This window comes from Oncorhynchus gorbuscha, unplaced genomic scaffold, assembly GCF_021184085.1.
Source record: "Oncorhynchus gorbuscha isolate QuinsamMale2020 ecotype Even-year unplaced genomic scaffold, OgorEven_v1.0 Un_scaffold_4330, whole genome shotgun sequence".
Lineage (NCBI taxonomy): Eukaryota > Metazoa > Chordata > Actinopteri > Salmoniformes > Salmonidae > Oncorhynchus > Oncorhynchus gorbuscha.
The window spans coordinates 17,486-36,047 of record NW_025748366.1 but is presented as its reverse complement, the minus strand read 5'-3'; the positions used below and the strand labels follow the sequence as shown (position 1 = coordinate 36,047).

The 18,562-nt window shown below is 46.2% G+C and overlaps 1 protein-coding gene across 1 annotated transcript; it reads right to left on the bottom strand.

The window, feature by feature from the left end:
* Nucleotides 1-2,550: 2,550 nt before the first annotated feature.
* LOC124028508 (epsin-3-like) lies at nt 2,551-17,618 on the bottom strand. The gene is made up of 4 exons (XM_046340552.1): nt 17,403-17,618; nt 8,152-8,229; nt 7,157-7,246; nt 2,551-2,715 (listed from the first exon to the last, which is right to left on the bottom strand). The coding sequence occupies exons 1-4, from the start codon at nt 17,487-17,489 to the stop codon at nt 2,551-2,553; spliced, it is 420 nt and encodes a 139-aa protein (XP_046196508.1). The 5' UTR covers nt 17,490-17,618.
* Between the last annotated feature and the right edge of the window lie 944 nt (nt 17,619-18,562).

The following is an 18,562-nucleotide window of genomic DNA, read 5'->3' as shown; positions in this document are numbered from 1 at the left end:
TGGTTGGATTGTTCTCAGGTTTTGAGTTCTGTTATACTCACAGACATCAGTCAAACAGCTTTAGAAACTTCATACAGAGGAGTGTGTTGACTGTTCTGGTTACTGTCTATATGGAGAGTACTATAGTGTTGACTGTTCTGGTTACTGTCTATATGGAGAGTACTATAGTGTTGACTGTTCTGGTTACTGTCTATATGGAGAGTACTATAGTGTTGACTGTTCTGGTTACTGTCTATATGGAGAGTACTATAGTGCTATAGTGTTGATTGTTCTGGTTACTGTCTCTATGGAGAGTACTATAGTGTTGACTGTTCTGGTTACTGTCTATATGGAGAGTACTATAGTGTTGACTGTTCTGTTTACTGTCTATATGGAGAGTACTATAGTGTTGACTGTTCTGGTTACTGTCTATATGGAGAGTACTATAGTGTTGACTGTTATGGTTACTGTCTCTATGGAGAGTACTATAGTGTTGACTGTTCTGGTTACTGTCTATATGGAGAGTACTATAGTGTTGACTGTTCTGGTTACTGTCTATATGGAGAGTACTATAGTGTTGACTGTTCTGGTTACTGTCTATATGGAGAGTACTATAGTGTTGACTGTTCTGGTTACTGTCTATATGGAGAGTACTATAGTGTTGACTGTTCTGGTTACTGTCTATATGGAGAGGACTATAGTGTTGACTGTTCTGGTTACTGTCTCTATGGACACATGCTCCCTTAGGGAACTCAGACCAGGCTGTCCCCCACACTCCCTTGGGGAACTCAGACCACGCTGTCCCCCACACTCCCTTGGGGAACTCAGACCAGGCTGTCCCCCACACTCCCTTGGGGAACTCAGACCACGCTGTCCCCCACACTCCCTTGGGGAACTCAGACCACTCTGTCCCCCACACTCCCTTGGGGAACTCAGACCACACTGTCCCCCACACTCCCTTGGGGAACTCAGACCACGCTGTCCCCCACACTCCCTTGGGGAACTCAGACCACTCTGTCCCCCACACTCCCCTGACTAGGTTGTCCCCCACACTCCCTGGGGAACTCAGACCAGGTTGTCCCCACACTCCTCTGGGGAACTCAGACCAGGGTGTCCCCCACACTTCCTTGGGGAACTCAGACCACGCTGTCCCCCACACTCCCCTGGGGAACTCAGACCACGCTGTCCCCCACACTCCTTGGGGGACTCAGACTAGGTTGTCCCCCACACTCCCCTGGGGAACTCAGACCAGGCTGTCCCCCACACTTCCTTGGGGAACTCAGACCACGCTGTCCCCCACACTCCCTTGGGGAACTCAGACCACTCTGTCCCCACACTCCTTTGGGGAACCCTTGGGGACTGACAAGGCCATTAGGGAGTTAAAAGGAGGGGCAAGACACCAGGGATTGGAACACATTGAAGGAGAACAATGCCAACATACACAACTACACAGACAGGGTCACAACCTACATCAGTGGATGTGAGGACAACAATGCCAACATACACAACTACACAGACAGGGTGACAACCTACATCAGTGGACGTGAGGACAACAATGCCAACATACACAACTACACAGACAGGGTGACAACCTACATCAGTGGATGTGAGGAGAACAATGCCAACATACACAACTACACAGACAGGGTGACAACCTACATCAGTGGACGTGAGAGAACAATGCCAACATACACAACTACACAGACAGGGTGACAACCTGCATCAGTGGACGTGAGGACAACTGCATAACATCAACTACTTTTCTATCACACAGCAATAACAAGCCATTGTTCAGTGGTGAGCTTAGGGCTCTTCACAGTGCCAACGAGGAAGCCCACAGGCTCTCCGCTCTGCCAAAGACGACACAGGAGCAAGACCAGTGTCCTCTATGGAGAGGCCAAGATAAAGCTACAGTCAGGAATGAAGTCAGCCAGACAGCAACAGTTCTCCAGCAACAACAACTCATCTGTAAACTAAACCAGTTCTACTCCAGATTTGACTCACAAAAGCCCCTCATTGCAGAATAAACTAAACCAGTTCTACCCAGATTTGACTCACAAAGGCCCAGTCTGCCCTCCCCTTCCCCCAGCCTGTCCCAGTCTACCCTCCCCTTCCCCCAGCCTGTCCCAGTCTGCCCTCCCCTTCCCCCAGCCTGTCCCAGTCTGCCCTCCCCTTCCCCCAGCCTGTCCCAGTCTGCCCTCCCCTTCCCCTAGCCTGTCCTAGTCTGCCCTCCCTTCCCTAGCCTGTCCCAGTCTGCCCCCCTTCCCTAGCCTGTCCTAGTCTGGCCTGTTATATACTGTAGGTTATATAGAGTGGTAACTGTTATATACTGTAGGTTATATAGAGTGGTAACTGTTATATACTGTAGGTTATATAGAGTGGTAACTGTTATATACTGTAGGTTATATAGAGTGGTGTGGTAACTGTTATATACTGTAGGTTATATAGAGTGGTGTGGTAACTGTTATATACTGTAGGTTATATAGAGTGGTGTGGTAACTGTTATATACTGTAGGTTACAGAGTGGTGTGGTAACTGTTATATACTGTAGGTTATATAGAGTGGTAACTGTTATATACTGTAGGTTATATAGAGTGGTGTGGTAACTGTTATATACTGTAGGTTACATAGTGTGGTAACTGTTCCTACCCCAATTCCACCAGACGCCGCCTCTCGTTTACTCTCCTCCAGAGCTTTTTGGAGCAACGACTCGTCTCCTTGGCGACTCCGTTGCTCCTGGCAACACACACAGACACATGGAAGCTGTTAGGCATGACATGGCTCGGAGACAAGCTCACTGATTCTAACACACACTTGCTGTCTACCAAATGGCCCCCTATTTCCATATGCAGTGCATTATGGGTCTAAAGTAGTGCAATATATAGGGAATAGGGCCCTGGTCTAAAGTAGTACTAACTCAGAGAAACCCGTGGTTAGACAACACAGACCACAACAACACAGACTACTAGACCACAACAACACAGACTACTAGACCACAACAACACAGACTACTAGACCACAACAACACAGACTACTAGACCACAACAACACAGACTACTAGACCACAACAACACAGACTACTAGACCACAACAACACAGACTACTAGACCACAACAACACAGACTACTAGACCACAACAACACAGACTACTAGACCACAACAACACAGACTACTAGACCACAACAACACAGACTACTAGACCACAACAACACAGACGACTAGACCACAACAACACAGACTACTAGACCACAACAACACAGACTACTAGACCACAACAACACAGACTACTAGACCACAACAACACAGACTACTAGACCACAACAACACAGACTACTAGACCACAACAACACAGACTACTAGACCACAACAACACAGACTACTAGACCACAACAACACAGACGACTAAACCACAACAACACAGACGACTAGACCACAACAACACAGACTACTAGACCACAACAACACAGACTACTAGACCACAACAACACAGACTACTAGACCACAACAACACAGACTACTAGACCACAACAACAGAGACGACTAAACCACAACAACCCAGACGACTAGACCACAACAACACAGACGACTAAACCACAACAACACAGACTACTAGACCACAACAACACAGACTACTAGACCACAACAACACAGACTACTAGACCACAACAACACAGACTACTAGACCACAACAACACAGACTACTAGACCACAACAACACAGACTACTAGACCACAACAACACAGACTACTAGACCACAACAACACAGACGACTAGACCACAACAACACAGACTACTAGACCACAACAACACAGACTACTAGACCACAACAACACAGACTACTAGACCACAACAACACAGACTACTAGACCACAACAACACAGACTACTAGACCACAACAACACAGACTACTAGACCACAACAACACAGACTACTAGACCACAACAACACAGACTACTAGACCACAACAACACGTCTACAAACTGGACATGGATATATGAGTAGGAACGGCATCACTGACTCCACACATACTGACTCCACACACACTGACTCCACACATACTGACTCCACACATACTGACTCCACACATACTGACTCCACACACACTGACTCCCACATACTGACTCCCACATACTGACTCCACACACACTGACTCCACACATACTGACTCCACACATACTGACTCCCACACACACTGACTCCACACACACTGACTCCACACACACTGACTCCACACACACTGACTCCAACACACACTGACTCCACACACACTGACTCCAACACACACTGATTCCCACACACACTGACTCCCACACACTGACTCCACACACACTGACTCCACACACACACTGACTCCACACACACACTGACTCCACACACACTGACTCCACACACACTGACTCCCACATACTGACTCCACACATACTGACTCCACACATACTGACTCCACACATACTGACTCCACACACACTGACTCCACACACACTGACTCCACACACACTGACTCCACACACACTGACTCCACACACACTGACTCCCACATACGGACTCCCACATACGGACTCCACACATACGGACTCCACACATACGGACTCCACACATACGGACTCCACACATACTGACTCCCACATACTGACTCCCACATACTGACTCCACACACACTGACTCCACACACACTGACTCCACACACACTGACTCCACACACACTGACTCCACACACACTGACTCCACACACACTGACTCCCACATACTGACTCCCACATACTGACTCCACACACTGACTCCCACACACTGACTCCCACACACTGACTCCACACACACTGACTCCACACACACTGACTCCACACACACTGACTCCACACATACTGACTCCACACACACTGACTCCACACACACTGACTCCCACATACTGACTCCCACATACTGACTCCACACATACTGACTCCCACACACTGACTCCACACACACTGACTCCCACATACTGACTCCCACATACTGACTCCACACACACTGACTCCCACATACTGACTCCCACACACTGACTCCCACACACCGACTCCCACATACCGACTCCCACATACCGACTCCCACATACTGACTCCCACACACTGACTCCACACACACTGACTCCACACACACTGACTCCACACACACTGACTCCACACACACTGACTCCACACATACTGACTCCACACACACTGACTCCCCACATACTGACTCCCCACATACTGACTCCACACACACTGACTCCACACACACTGACTCCACACACACTGACTCCCCACACACTGACTCCCCACATACTGACTCCCACATACTGACTCCCACATACTGACTCCACACACACTGACTCCACACACACCGACTCCACACACACCGACTCCCCACACACCGACTCCCACACACCGACTCCCACATACCGACTCCCACATACCGACTCCCACATACTGACTCCACACACACCGACTCCACACACACCGACTCCCCACACACCGACTCCCACACACCGACTCCCACATACCGACTCCCACATACTGACTCCCACATACTGACTCCACACACACTGACTCCACACACACTGACTCCACACATACTGACTCCACACATACTGACTCCACACACATACTGACTCCACACACATACTGACTCCCACACATACTGACTCCCACACATACTGACTCCACACACATACTGACTCCCACACATACTGACTCCCCACATAGTCAGACATACACAGACACAACACATACACATAGACACAACACATACACATAGACACAACACATACACATAGACACAACACATACACATAGACACAACACATAGACACAACACATAGACACAACACATACACATAGACACAACACATACACATAGACACAACACATACACATAGACACAACACATACACATAGACACAACACATACACATAGACACAACACATACACATAGACACAACACATACACATAGACACAACACATACACATAGACACAACACATACACATAGACACAACACATACATATAGACACAACACATACACATAGACACAACACATACACATAGACACAACACATACACATAGACACAACACATACACATAGACACAACACATAGACACAACACATACACATAGACACAACAACACCACGTGTCTAGAAGCTGGACAAGACATGTGAGAAGGAAGACAAGACATCAGAGAGAGAGAGAGTCTACTCCGGTCAGAGAAGAGAGGAGAGCACCAGTCACTCAGTGAGTAACTGCTTCCATTGTGCCACCCTGGCAGAGAGAGGGGGAGAGGGGGGTTAGATAGAGAGAGAGGGGGTGGAGAGAGAGGGGGATAGAGAGAGAGAGAGGGGGTAGAGAGAGAGAGAAGGGGGTAGAGAGAGGAGACAGAGAGAGGGGGAAGTAGAGGCAGAGAGGGGGTAGAGAGAGAGAGAAGGGGGGTAGAGAGAGAGAGAAGGGGGGTAGAGAGAGAGAGACAGAAAGAGGTGAGTTCCCAGTCTAGAGGAACAGAGTGAGTTCCCAGTCTAGAGGAACAGAGTGAGTTCCCAGTCTAGAGGAACAGAGTGAGTTCCCAGTCTAGAGGAACAGAGTGAGTTCCCAGTCTAGAGGAACAGAGTGAGTTCCCAGTCTAGAGGAACAGAGTGAGTTCCCAGTCTAGAGAAACAGAGTGAGTTCCCAGTCTAGAGAAACAGAGTGAGCTCCCAGTCTAGAGAAACAGAGTGAGCTCCCAGTCTAGAGAAACAGAGTGAGTTCCCAGTCTAGAGAAACAGAGTGAGTTCCCAGTCTAGAGAAACAGAGTGAGTTCCCAGTCTAGAGGGTAAAACATTGACAAGGTGATGAGCAGCCAGACAGACAGAAGGAAAGGAAGACAGAGAGGTGTTGAGCAGAGCTGAAGGACTCGAAGGCTTAAAGACACAGGGGGCTCAGGGGGAGAGAACATGCTCCCCACCTTCACCTCTCAGTGGGCCAAACCTAGTCCCTATGTAGTGCACTACTTTGGGCCAGAGACCTATGTGGCTAGTCTGGTCAAGCAGTCTGAGTTTCTGTCTCACTCCGCCATAATGTGAGCTGGCGAGATCAGGCCGATTCTACCAGGCCACTATAGCGCAGTGCACTACATAGTGACTAGGATGCCATCTGGGACAGGACCAGGGGCACTACCGGGGGCACTACCTGCTGGTGCTCCTCTTTGCTCAGGCTCAGGGCGATCTGGAGCTGTCTCTCTTCATCCATATCCAAGGCAACCGGAGGAGGCGAGGCCGGCTGTAAGGGAGCCAATCGGTGGAGTGGAGGAGGGGAAATACAAATCAGTCATTGGTGGATAAATAAAAACACTTCCTAACCTGCCTTGATATTCACATTGGTGCGGTTCCAGGTTGTCTTTTTTACAGACGCACTGCGAATCTCAGAAGAACGCTGTATCACATCATGTGGTTGCTGAGATGTGCAAAATAGATGACCTGGAACGCCACCATTGTTGATACATTGCATGGAAGGCAAGCCCTCTTTGACCCTCCCCAAGACAGGGATTGGCATGTACACCAGAAGAGGTCAGAGGGCGGGATCTCATACCATTGGTCTAGAGAGAGAGAGGGAGATGGTGCTATTGGTTAGTGGAAACAGAAGGATGCAGCCTTATCCCATCTGTGACGAGAGAAAAGGTGCAGCACAGCAAGCTGCTTGGCTGTTCAGGAACCAGGGTCAAAGTTCATTTAACCCACAGGTCTAAGAGAGTGAGTGAGTGAGTGAGTGAGTGAGTGAGTGAGTGAGTGAGTGAGTGAGTGAGTGAGTGAGTGAGTGAGTGAGTGAGTGAGTGAGTGAGTGAGTGAGAGAGAGAGAGAGAGAGAGAGAGAGAGAGAGAGAGAGAGAGAGAGAGAGAGAGAGAGAGAGAGAGAGAGAGAGAGAGAGAGAGAGAGCTTGCAGCAGCAGGAGGTAGAATGGTTTGGTTAGGGTTAGGGTTTAGCATTGCAAAATTCTCATAACCTTCCTGAAATTCCCTAATTTCCCAGAACTCCCAGTTGAACGATTCCCAGAATCAGGAGGGAGAGAGATCTCCAAACGGGATTTATGGGAAACCTGGGAATTTTGGGGAATGTTTCTGGATTTTTACAAGCCTAGTTTAGGGTATGAGGATGCAGGGGACTCGAGGGGCTACATCTCAGCAGTACCTTCTGAGCGTCCTCCTTGCTGAGGCTCAGGGCAATCTGGAGCTGAGTCTGTTCATCAGTATCCACCGGGGGAGCAGGCTGGAGTGTTAAAGGGGCTGGTGTTAATATAATAATAATAATAATAATATTGTTATGCAGGTGAATGAGGACCCAAAAGCGACTTGGCGAAAACAGAGTCTTTAATCCAGTAAAGGAAATATGCAATACTCCTAGACAAATCGGAGCGGTAAATAAAGCATAAAAAACAATTCCACTCGTAATCACGAGAACTGACTGGAGACTCGATAATAAACTGCAGGTTGCCTCGGGAAGGCACTTGACCGTAGCAGACTCAGACACCTGCTCACCACGCAGCATCTGAGGGAAACACGACACGACAGGGCGATACAAAGACACAGCACGGTGAACAATATACAAGGATCCGACAGGACAGAAACGGAAAACAAGGGGAGAAATAGGGACTCTAATCAGGGGAAAAGATAGGGAACAGGTGTGGAAAGACTAAATGATTGATTAGGGGAATAGGAACAGCTGGGAGCAGGAACGGAGCGATAGAGAGAAGAGAGAGAGAGAAAAAAGGGAACGAACCTAAAAAGACCAGCAGGGGGAAAACGAACAGAAGGAAAAGCAAAATGACAAGACAATATAAGACAAAACATGACAAATATATGCCATTTAGCAGACGCTTTTATCCAAAGCGACTTACAGTCATGTGTGCATACATTCTACGTATGGGTGGTCCCGGGGATCGAACCCACTACCCTGGCGTTACAAGCGCCATGCTCTACCAACTGAGCTACACAGGACCACGTGTTATTAGCAGGGCTGACTGCACTCAAAACACTTCTGCTTTTCAGGTGTTTCTAGTCGGGCATCAGAGACACCAGGTGACTCCGGCCCATAAATGACAATGATGAGTTAACTAACTGGGAGAAAAGAACACCTGAAATCATTTGTGGTCCTTCTGTAGCTCAGTTGGTAGAGCATGGCGCTTGTAACGCCAGGGTAGTGGGTTCGATCCCCGGGACCACCCATATGTAGAATGTATGCACACATGACTGTAAGTCGCTTTGGATAAAAGCGTCTGCTAAATGGCATATATAATAAGCTCTGGGTTAGGAGTTGGACTAACTACTGGAAATTGAAAGTCTGTAAAAGTTGACCAATATTCAGCTTGTAAAGTTAGTCAACGATGAGTTTTTGTGTGTTTTACAAAAGGACCTAAGATATTGTAGCGTTTTACAAAAGGACCTAAGATATTGTAGTGTTGAACAAAAGGACCTAAGATATTGTGGTGTTGAACAAAAGGACCTAAGATATTGTAGTGTTGAACAAAAGGACCTAAGATATTGTAGTGTTGAACAAAAGGACCTAAGATATTGTAGTGTTGAACAAAAGGACCTAAGATATTGTAGTGTTGAACAAAAGGACCTAAGATATTGTGGTGTTGAACAAAAGGACCTAAGATATTGTAGTGTTGAACAAAAGGACCTAAGATATTGTAGTGTTGAACAAAAGGACCTAAGATAAATCAAATCAAATCAAATCAAATCAAATTTTATTTGTCACATACACATGGTTAGCAGATGTTAATGCGAGTGTAGCGAAATGCTTGTGCTTCTAGTTCCGACAATGCAGTGATAACCAACAAGTAATCTAACTAACAATTCCAAAACTACTGTCTTATACACAGTGTAAGGGGATAAGGAACATGTACATAAGGATATATGAATGAGTGATGGTACAGAGCAGCATACAGTAGATGGTATCGAGTACAGTATATACATATGAGATGAGTGTGTAGACAAAGTAAACAAAGTGGCATAGTTAAAGTGGCTAGTGATACATGTGTTACATAAGGATGCAGTCGATGTTGTAGAGTACAGTATATACATATGCATATGAGATGAATAATGTAGGGTAAGTAACATTATATAAGGTAGCATTGTTTAAAGTGGCTAGTGATATATTTACATCATTTCCATCAATTCCCATTATTAAAATGGCTGGATTTGGGTCAGTGTCAATGACAGTGTGTTGGCAGCAGCCACTCAATGTTAGTGGTGGCTATTTAACAGTCTGATGGCCTTGAGATAGAAGCTGTTTTTCAGTCTCTCGGTCCCAGCTTTGATGCACCTGTACTGACCTCGCCTTCTGGATGATAGCGGGGTGAACAGGCAGTGGTTCGGGTGGTTGATGTCCTTGATGATCTTTATGGCCTTCCTGTAACAACGGGTGGTGTAGGTGTCCTGGAGGGCAGGTAGTTTGCCCCCGGTGATGCGTTGTGCAGTCCTCACTACCCTCTGGAGAGCCTTACGGTTGAGGGCGGAGCAGTTGCCGTACCAGGCGGTGATACAGCCCGCCAGGATGCTCTCGATTGTGCATCTGTAGAAGTTTGTGAGTGCTTTTGGTGACAAGCCGAATTTTTTCAGCCTCCTGAGGTTGAATAGGCGCTGCTGCGCCTTCTTCACGACGCTGTCAGTGTGAGTGGACCAATTCAGTTTGTCTGTGATGTGTATGCCGAGGAACTTAAAACTAGCTACCCTCTCCACTACTGTTCCATCGATGTGGATAGGGGTGTTCCCTCTGCTGTTTCCTGAAGTCCACAATCATCTCCTTAGTTTTGTTGACGTTGAGTGTGAGGTTATTTTCCTGACACCACACTCCAAGGGCCCTCACCTCCTCCCTGTAGGCCGTCTCGTCGTTGTTGGTAATCAAGCCTACCACTGTTGTGTCGTCCGCAAACTTGATGATTGAGTTGGAGGCGTGCGTGGCCACGCAGTCGTGGGTGAACAGGGAGTACAGGAGAGGGCTCAGAACGCACCCTTGTGGGGCCCCGTGTTGAGGATCAGCGGGGAGGAGATGTTGTTGCCTACCCTCACCACCTGGGGCGGCCCGTCAGGAAGTCCAGTACCCAGTTGCACAGGGCGGGGTCGAGACCCAGGGTCTCGAGCTTGATGACGAGCTTGGAGGGTACTATGGTGTTGAATGCCGAGCTGTAGTCGATGAACAGCATTCTCACATAGGTATTCCTCTTGTCCAGGTGGGTTAGGGCAGTGTGCAGTGTGGTTGAGATTGCATCGTCTGTGGACCTATTTGGGCAGTAAGCAAATTGGAGTGGGTCTAGGGTGTCAGGTAGGGTGGAGGTGATATGGTCCTTGACTAGTCTCTCAAAGCACTTCATGATGACGGAAGTGAGTGCTACGGGGCGGTAGTCGTTTAGCTCAGTTACCTTAGCTTTCTTGGGAACAGGAACAATGGTGGCCCTCTTGAAGCATGTGGGAACAGCAGACTGGTATAGGGATTGATTGAATATGTCCGTAAACACACCGGCCAGCTGGTCTGCGCATGCTCGGAGGGCGCGGCTGGGGATGCCGTCTGGGCCTGCAGCCTTGCGAGGGTTAACACGTTTAAATGTCTTACTCACCTCGGCTGCAGTGAAGGAGAGACTGCATGTTTCCGTTGCAGGCCGTGTCAGTGGCACTGTATTGTCCTCAAAGCGGGCAAAAAGTTATTTAGTCTGCCTGGGAGCAAGACATCCTGGTCCGTGACTGGGCTGGATTTCATCTTGTAGTCCGTGATTGACTGTAGACCCTGCCACATGCCTCTTGTGTCTGAGCCATTGAATTGAGATTCCACTTTGTCTCTGTACTGACGCTTAGCTTGTTTGATAGCCTTACGGAGGGAATAGCTGCACTGTTTGTATTCAGTCATGTTGCCAGACACCTTGCCCTGATTAAAAGCAGTGGTTCGCGCTTTCAGTTTCACGCGAATGCTGCCATCAATCCACGGTTTCTGGTTAGGGAATGTTTTTATCGTTGCTATGGGAACGACATCTTCGACGCACGTTCTAATGAACTCGCACACCGAATCAGCGTATTCGTCAATATTCCCATCTGACGCAATACGAAACATGTCCCAGTCCACGTGATGGAAGCAGTCTTGGAGTGTAGAGTCAGCTTGTTCTGACCAGCGTTGGACAGACCTCAGCGTGGGAGCCTCTTGTTTTAATTTCTGTCTGTAGGCAGGGATCAGCAAAATGGAGTCGTGGTCAGCTTTTCCGAAAGGGGGCGGGGCAGGGCCTTATATGCGTCGCGGAAGTTAGAGTAACAATGATCCAAGGTTTTACCACCCCTGGTTGCGCAATCGATATGCTGATAAAATTTAGGGAGTCTTGTTTTCAGATTGGCTTTGTTAAAATCCCCAGCTACAATGAATGCAGCCTCCGGATAAATGTTTTCCAGTTTGCAAAGAGTTAAATAAAGTTCGTTCAGAGCCATCGATGTGTCTGCTTGGGGGGATATATACGGCTGTGATTATAATCGAAGAGAATTCTCTTGGAAGATAATGCGGTCTACATTTGATTGTGAGGAATTCTAAATCAGGTGAACAGAAGGATTTGAGTTCCTGTATGTTTTCTTCATCACACCATGTCCCGTTAGTCATGAGGCATACGCCCCCTCCACTCTTCTTACCAGAGAGATGTTTGTTTCTGTCGGCGCGATGCGTGGAGAAACCCGTTGGCTGCACCGCCCTGGATAGCGTTTTCCCAGTAAGCCATGTCTCCGTAAAGCAGAGAACGTTGCAGTCTCTGATGTCCCTCTGGAATGCCACCCTTGCTCGGATTTCATCAACCTTGTTGTCGAGAGACTGGACATTGGCAAGAAGAATACTGGGAAGTGGTGCACGATGTGCCCTTTTCCGGAGTCTGACCAGAACACCGCCGCGTTTCCCTCTTTTTCGGAGTCGTTTCCTTGGGTCGCTGCATGCGATCCATTCCGTTGTCCTGTTTGTAAGGCAGAACACAGGATCCGCGTCGCGGAAAACATATTCTTGGTCGTACTGATGGTGAGTTGACGCTGATCTCATATTCAGTAGTTCTTCTCGACTGTATGTAATGAAACCTAAGATGACCTGGGGTACTAATGTAAGAAATAACACGTAAAAAAACAAAAAACTGCATAGTTTCCTAGGAACGCGAAGCGAGGCGGCCATCTCAGTCGGCGCAGACTTTCAGGAAGCACGTTCAGCAAGCACTTACACAAATGTGGTGTTGAACAAAAGGACCTAAGATATTGTAGTGTTGAACAAAAGGACCTAAGATATTGTAGTGTTGAACAAAAGGACCTAAGATATTGTAGTGTTGAACAAAAGGACCTAAGATATTGTAGTGTTGAACAAAAGGACCTAAGATATTGTGTGTGTTTTATAAAAGGAGCTAAGATATTGTAGTGTTGAACAAAAGGACCTAAGATATTGTAGTGTTGAACAAAAGGACCTAAGATATTGTGGTGTTGAACAAAAGGACCTAAGATATTGTAGTGTTGAACAAAAGGGCCTAAGATATTGTGGTGTTGAACAAAAGGACCTAAGATATTGTAGTGTTGAACAAAAGGACCTAAGATATTGTAGTGTTGAACAAAAGGACCTAAGATATTGTAGTGTTGAACAAAAGGACCTAAGATATTGTAGTGTTGAACAAAAGGACCTAAGATATTGTAGTGCTGAACAAAAGGACCTAAGATATTGTAGTGTTGAACAAAAGGACCTAAGATATTGTAGTGTTGAACAAAAGGACCTAAGATATTGTAGTGTTGAACAAAAGGACCTAAGATATTGTAGTGTTGAACAAAAGGACCTAAGATATTGTAGTGTTGAACAAAAGGACCTAAGATATTGTAGTGTTGAACAAAAGGACCTAAGATATTGTAGTGTTGAACAAAAGGACCTAAGATATTGTAGTGTTGAACAAAAGGACCTAAGATATTGTGGTGTTGAACAAAAGGACCTAAGATATTGTAGTGTTGAACAAAAGGACCTAAGATATTGTAGTGTTGAACAAAAGGACCTAAGATATTGTAGTGTTGAACAAAAGGACCTAAGATATTGTAGTGTTGAACAAAAGGGCCTAAGATATTGTAGTGTTGAACAAAAGGACCTAAGATATTGTAGTGTTGAACAAAAGGACCTAAGATATTGTAGTGTTGAACAAAAGGACCTAAGATATTGTAGTGTTGAACAAAAGGGCCTAAGATATTGTGGTGTTGAACAAAAGGACCTAAGATATTGTAGTGTTGAACAAAAGGACCTAAGATATTGTAGTGTTGAACAAAAGGACCTAAGATATTGTAGTGTTGAACAAAAGGACCTAAGATATTGTGTGTGTTTTATAAAAGGAGCTAAGATATTGTAGTGTTGAACAAAAGGACCTAAGATATTGTAGTGTTGAACAAAAGGACCTAAGATATTGTGTGTGTTTTATAAAAGGAGCTAAGATATTGTAGTGTTGAACAAAAGGACCTAAGATATTGTGTGTGTTTTATAAAAGGAGCTAAGATATTGTGTGTGTTTTATAAAAGGACCTAAGATATTGTAGTGTTGAACAAAAGGACCTAAGATATTGTAGTGTTGAACAAAAGGGCCTAAGATATTGTGGTGTTGAACAAAAGGACCTAAGATATTGTGTGTGTTTTATAAAAGGAGCTAAGATATTGTAGTGTTGAACAAAAGGACCTAAGATATTGTAGTGTTGAACAAAAGGACCTAAGATATTGTGTGTGTTTTATAAAAGGAGCTAAGATATTGTAGTGTTGAACAAAAGGACCTAAGATATTGTAGTGTTGAACAAAAGGACCTAAGATATTGTAGTGTTGAACAAAAGGACCTAAGATATTGTGGTGTTGAACAAAAGGACCTAAGATATTGTAGTGTTGAACAAAAGGACCTAAGATATTGTAGTGTTGAACAAAAGGACCTAAGATATTGTAGTGTTGAACAAAAGGACCTAAGATATTGTAGTGTTGAACAAAAGGACCTAAGATATTGTGGTGTTGAACAAAAGGACCTAAGATATTGTAGTGTTGAACAAAAGGACCTAAGATATTGTAGTGTTGAACAAAAGGACCTAAGATATTGTAGTGTTGAACAAAAGGACCTAAGATATTGTAGTGTTGAACAAAAGGACCTAAGATATTGTAGTGTTGAACAAAAGGACCTAAGATATTGTAGTGTTGAACAAAAGGGCCTAAGATATTGTGGTGTTGAACAAAAGGACCTAAGATATTGTGTGTGTTTTATAAAAGGAGCTAAGATATTGTAGTGTTGAACAAAAGGACCTAAGATATTGTAGTGTTGAACAAAAGGACCTAAGATATTGTGTGTGTTTTATAAAAGGAGCTAAGATATTGTAGTGTTGAACAAAAGGACCTAAGATATTGTGTGTGTTTTATAAAAGGAGCTAAGATATTGTGTGTGTTTTATAAAAGGACCTAAGATATTGTAGTGTTGAACAAAAGGACCTAAGATATTGTAGTGTTGAACAAAAGGGCCTAAGATATTGTGGTGTTGAACAAAAGGACCTAAGATATTGTGTGTGTTTTATAAAAGGAGCTAAGATATTGTAGTGTTGAACAAAAGGACCTAAGATATTGTAGTGTTGAACAAAAGGACCTAAGATATTGTGTGTGTTTTATAAAAGGAGCTAAGATATTGTAGTGTTGAACAAAAGGACCTAAGATATTGTGTGTGTTTTATAAAAGGAGCTAAGATATTGTGTGTGTTTTATAAAAGGAGCTAAGATATTGTAGTGTTGAACAAAAGGACCTAAGATATTGTGTGTGTTTTATAAAAGGAGCTAAGATATTGTAGTGTTGAACAAAAGGACCTAAGATATTGTGTGTGTTTTATAAAAGGAGCTAAGTGTTTTTCAGTCCAAGGCCTCGGTGCAGAATGCACCATCTAACAACACAGAGACACAGAGGCCATTCAGTGGATCAATACCAGGCTAGCTAACAGTGGATCAATACCAGGCTAGCTAACAGTGGATCAATACCAGGCTAGCTAACAGTGGATCAATACCAGGCTAGCTAACAGTGGATCAATACCAGGCTAGCTAACAGTGGATCAATACCAGGCTAGCTAACAGTGGATCAATACCAGGCTAGCTAACAGTGGATCAATACCAGGCTAGCTAACAGTGGATCAATACCAGGCTAGCTAACAGTGGATCAATACCAGGCTAGCTAACAGTGGATCAATACCAGGCTAGCTAACAGTGGATCAATACCAGGCTAGCTAACAGTGCCATCAATACCAGGCTAGCTAACAGTGGATCAATAGCTCCAGCCTGTCCAGTCCAGTCACTCATTCACTCAGCACAGCTGCCGGCGGTTCACTCTGCAGCATCGCACTCTGTAATTGGCCAGATCGGCGGCCAACTCTGAGTATCGGTGTCTTTGATTGGCCAGGTGTTACAAAGAGAGAGGGGTGATATTGGTTTCTATTTAAGGCTCAGTGAAATGGATGACACTTAGAGGACAGAGAGAGAGAGAGAGAGCGAGAGAGCGAGAGAGCGAGAGAGAGCGAGAGAGAGATTTGAGCTCTGCAGGGGAGTGTGTATGAGTGGGAGGGAGGCAGCCACATTCATAACATTCTCACACTGCATGTAGTCAGAGTGTGTCAGTGCCTCTTGTTCAGTGTGTGTGTGTGTGTGTGTGTGTGTGTGTGTGTGTGTGTGTGTGTGTGTGTGTGTGTGTGTGTGTGTGTGTGTGTGTGTGTGTGTGTGTGTGTGTGTGTGTGTGTGTGTGTGTGTGTGTGTGTGTGTGTGTGTGTGTGTGTGTGTCAGTGCCTCTTGTTCAGTGTGTGTGTCAGTGCCTATTGTTCAGTGTGTGTGTGTGTGTGTGTGTGTGTGTGTGTGTGTGTGTGTGTGTGTGTGTGTGTGTGTGTGTGTGTGTGTGTGTGTGTGTGTGTGTGTGTGTGTCAGTGCCTATTGTTCAGTGTGTGTGTCAGTGCCTATTGTTCAGTGTGTGTGTGTGTGTGTGTACTGTGTGAGTGTGTCAGTGCCTCTTGTTCAGTGTGTGTGTCAGTGCCTCTTGTTCAGTGTGTGTGTGTGTGTGTGTGTGTGTGTGTGTGTGTGTGTGTGTGTGTGTGTGTGTGTGTGTGTGTGTGTGTGTGTGTGTGTGTGTGTGTGTGTGTGTGTGTGTCAGTGCCTCTTGTTCAGTGTGTGTGTCAGTGCCTATTGTTCAGTGTGTGTGTGTGTGTGTGTGTGTACGTACTGTGTGAGTGTGTCAGTGCCTCTTGTTCAGTGTGTGTGTGTGTGTGTGTGTGTGTGTGTGTGTGTGTGTGTGTGTGTGTGTGTGTGTGTGTGTGTGTGTGTGTGTGTGTACTGTGTGTACTGTGTGAGTGTGTGTGTGTGTACTGTGTGAGTGTGTGTGTGTGTACTGTGTGAGTGTGTGTGTGTGTGTGAGTGTTACCTTTTCACTCTCCTCTCGGCTCATGGCCAGAGCCAGCTGCAGTTGTAGCTCCTCCTCCCCGCTGGTCTGTGGGCGGGCCTGCTCCATGTCTGATGCGGCACGGCGAGGAGAGGAAGAGGTGGCTGGGAGGAGGAAGAGGAGGAAAGAGGGAGGGAGTGGAGAAAGAGAGAGAGAGCGAGAAAGAGGAGGGAGGTGGCAGAGGAGATGTAGAGAGAAAGAGAGGGAGGGAGAAAGAGATTGAGAGGGAGAGGTGGGGGAGAGAGGGAGAGAGAAAGAGGAGGGAGGTGGCAGAGGAGATGTAGAGAGAAAGAGAGGGAGGGAGAAAGAGATTGAGAGGGAGAGGTGGGGGAGAGAGGGAGAGAAAGAGGGGCAGGTGGCAGAGGAGAGAGAGAGAGAGTGTGTGATTTTTAAGAGCAGAGTTTTAGTGGAGAGAGCTGGGTTTGCATGTTAAGTCTGCTGTCCAACCACTGTGTGTTCTGTTATTCCAGCAGGCCTGTGTTGGCATGACATGCTCTGCCTTGGTCTGCAAGGCTGCACCCCAAATGGCCCCCTATTGTCTATTTAGTGCACTACTTTTGACTATGGACCCTGGTCCTAAGTAGTGCACTATATAGGGAATAGGGGGGCATTAGGGACGGATCCTAGCTGCTGCTCTCTGCCTCCTGCACTAGGAACAATGGTGGCTTTTGTGGAGTAGGTAAAGGAGGTATTTTTTCATTTTAATTTGATTTTACCTTTAACTTGGCAACTTTAACAGTTAAGAACAAATTCTTATTTTCAATGACTGCCTAGGAACAGTGGGTTAACTGTTTGTTCAGGGGCAGAACAACAGATGTTTTACCTTGTCAGCTCGGGGATTCGATCTTGCAACCTTTCAGTTACTAGTCCAACACTCCAACCACTAGGCTAGCTGCCCCCCCCCCCCCCAAGTAAAGGAGGTAGAGGGGGTAGATGAGTAGAGGGTCGAGGGGGTAGAAGGTGTACTGGGAGTGGAGGAGTAGGTGGGTAGTGAGGGTAGAGGGGTAGTGGAGGTAGATATGTAGAGGGGATAGATGGGTAGGGGGGTAGATGGGAGTGGAGGAGTAGGTGGGTAGTGAGGGTAGAGGGGTAGTGGAGGTAGATATGTAGAGGGGATAGATGGGTAGGGGGTAGTGAGGGTA

What these genes read in the sequence shown, in the direction of transcription:
- LOC124028508 (XM_046340552.1), bottom strand. Translation starts at nt 17,489, where the DNA reads ATGGAGCAGGCCCGCCCACAGACCAGCGGGGAGGAGGAGCTACAACTG. An exon ending in GCAAGGAGGACGCTCAGAAG is followed by an intron (nt 7,247 to 8,151) that starts GTACTGCTGAGA and finishes GCTCCCTTACAG; the next exon opens with CCGGCCTCGCCTCCTCCGGT. An exon ending in GCAAAGAGGAGCACCAGCAG is followed by an intron (nt 2,716 to 7,156) that starts GTAGTGCCCCCG and finishes GTGTGTTGCCAG; the next exon opens with GAGCAACGGAGTCGCCAAGG.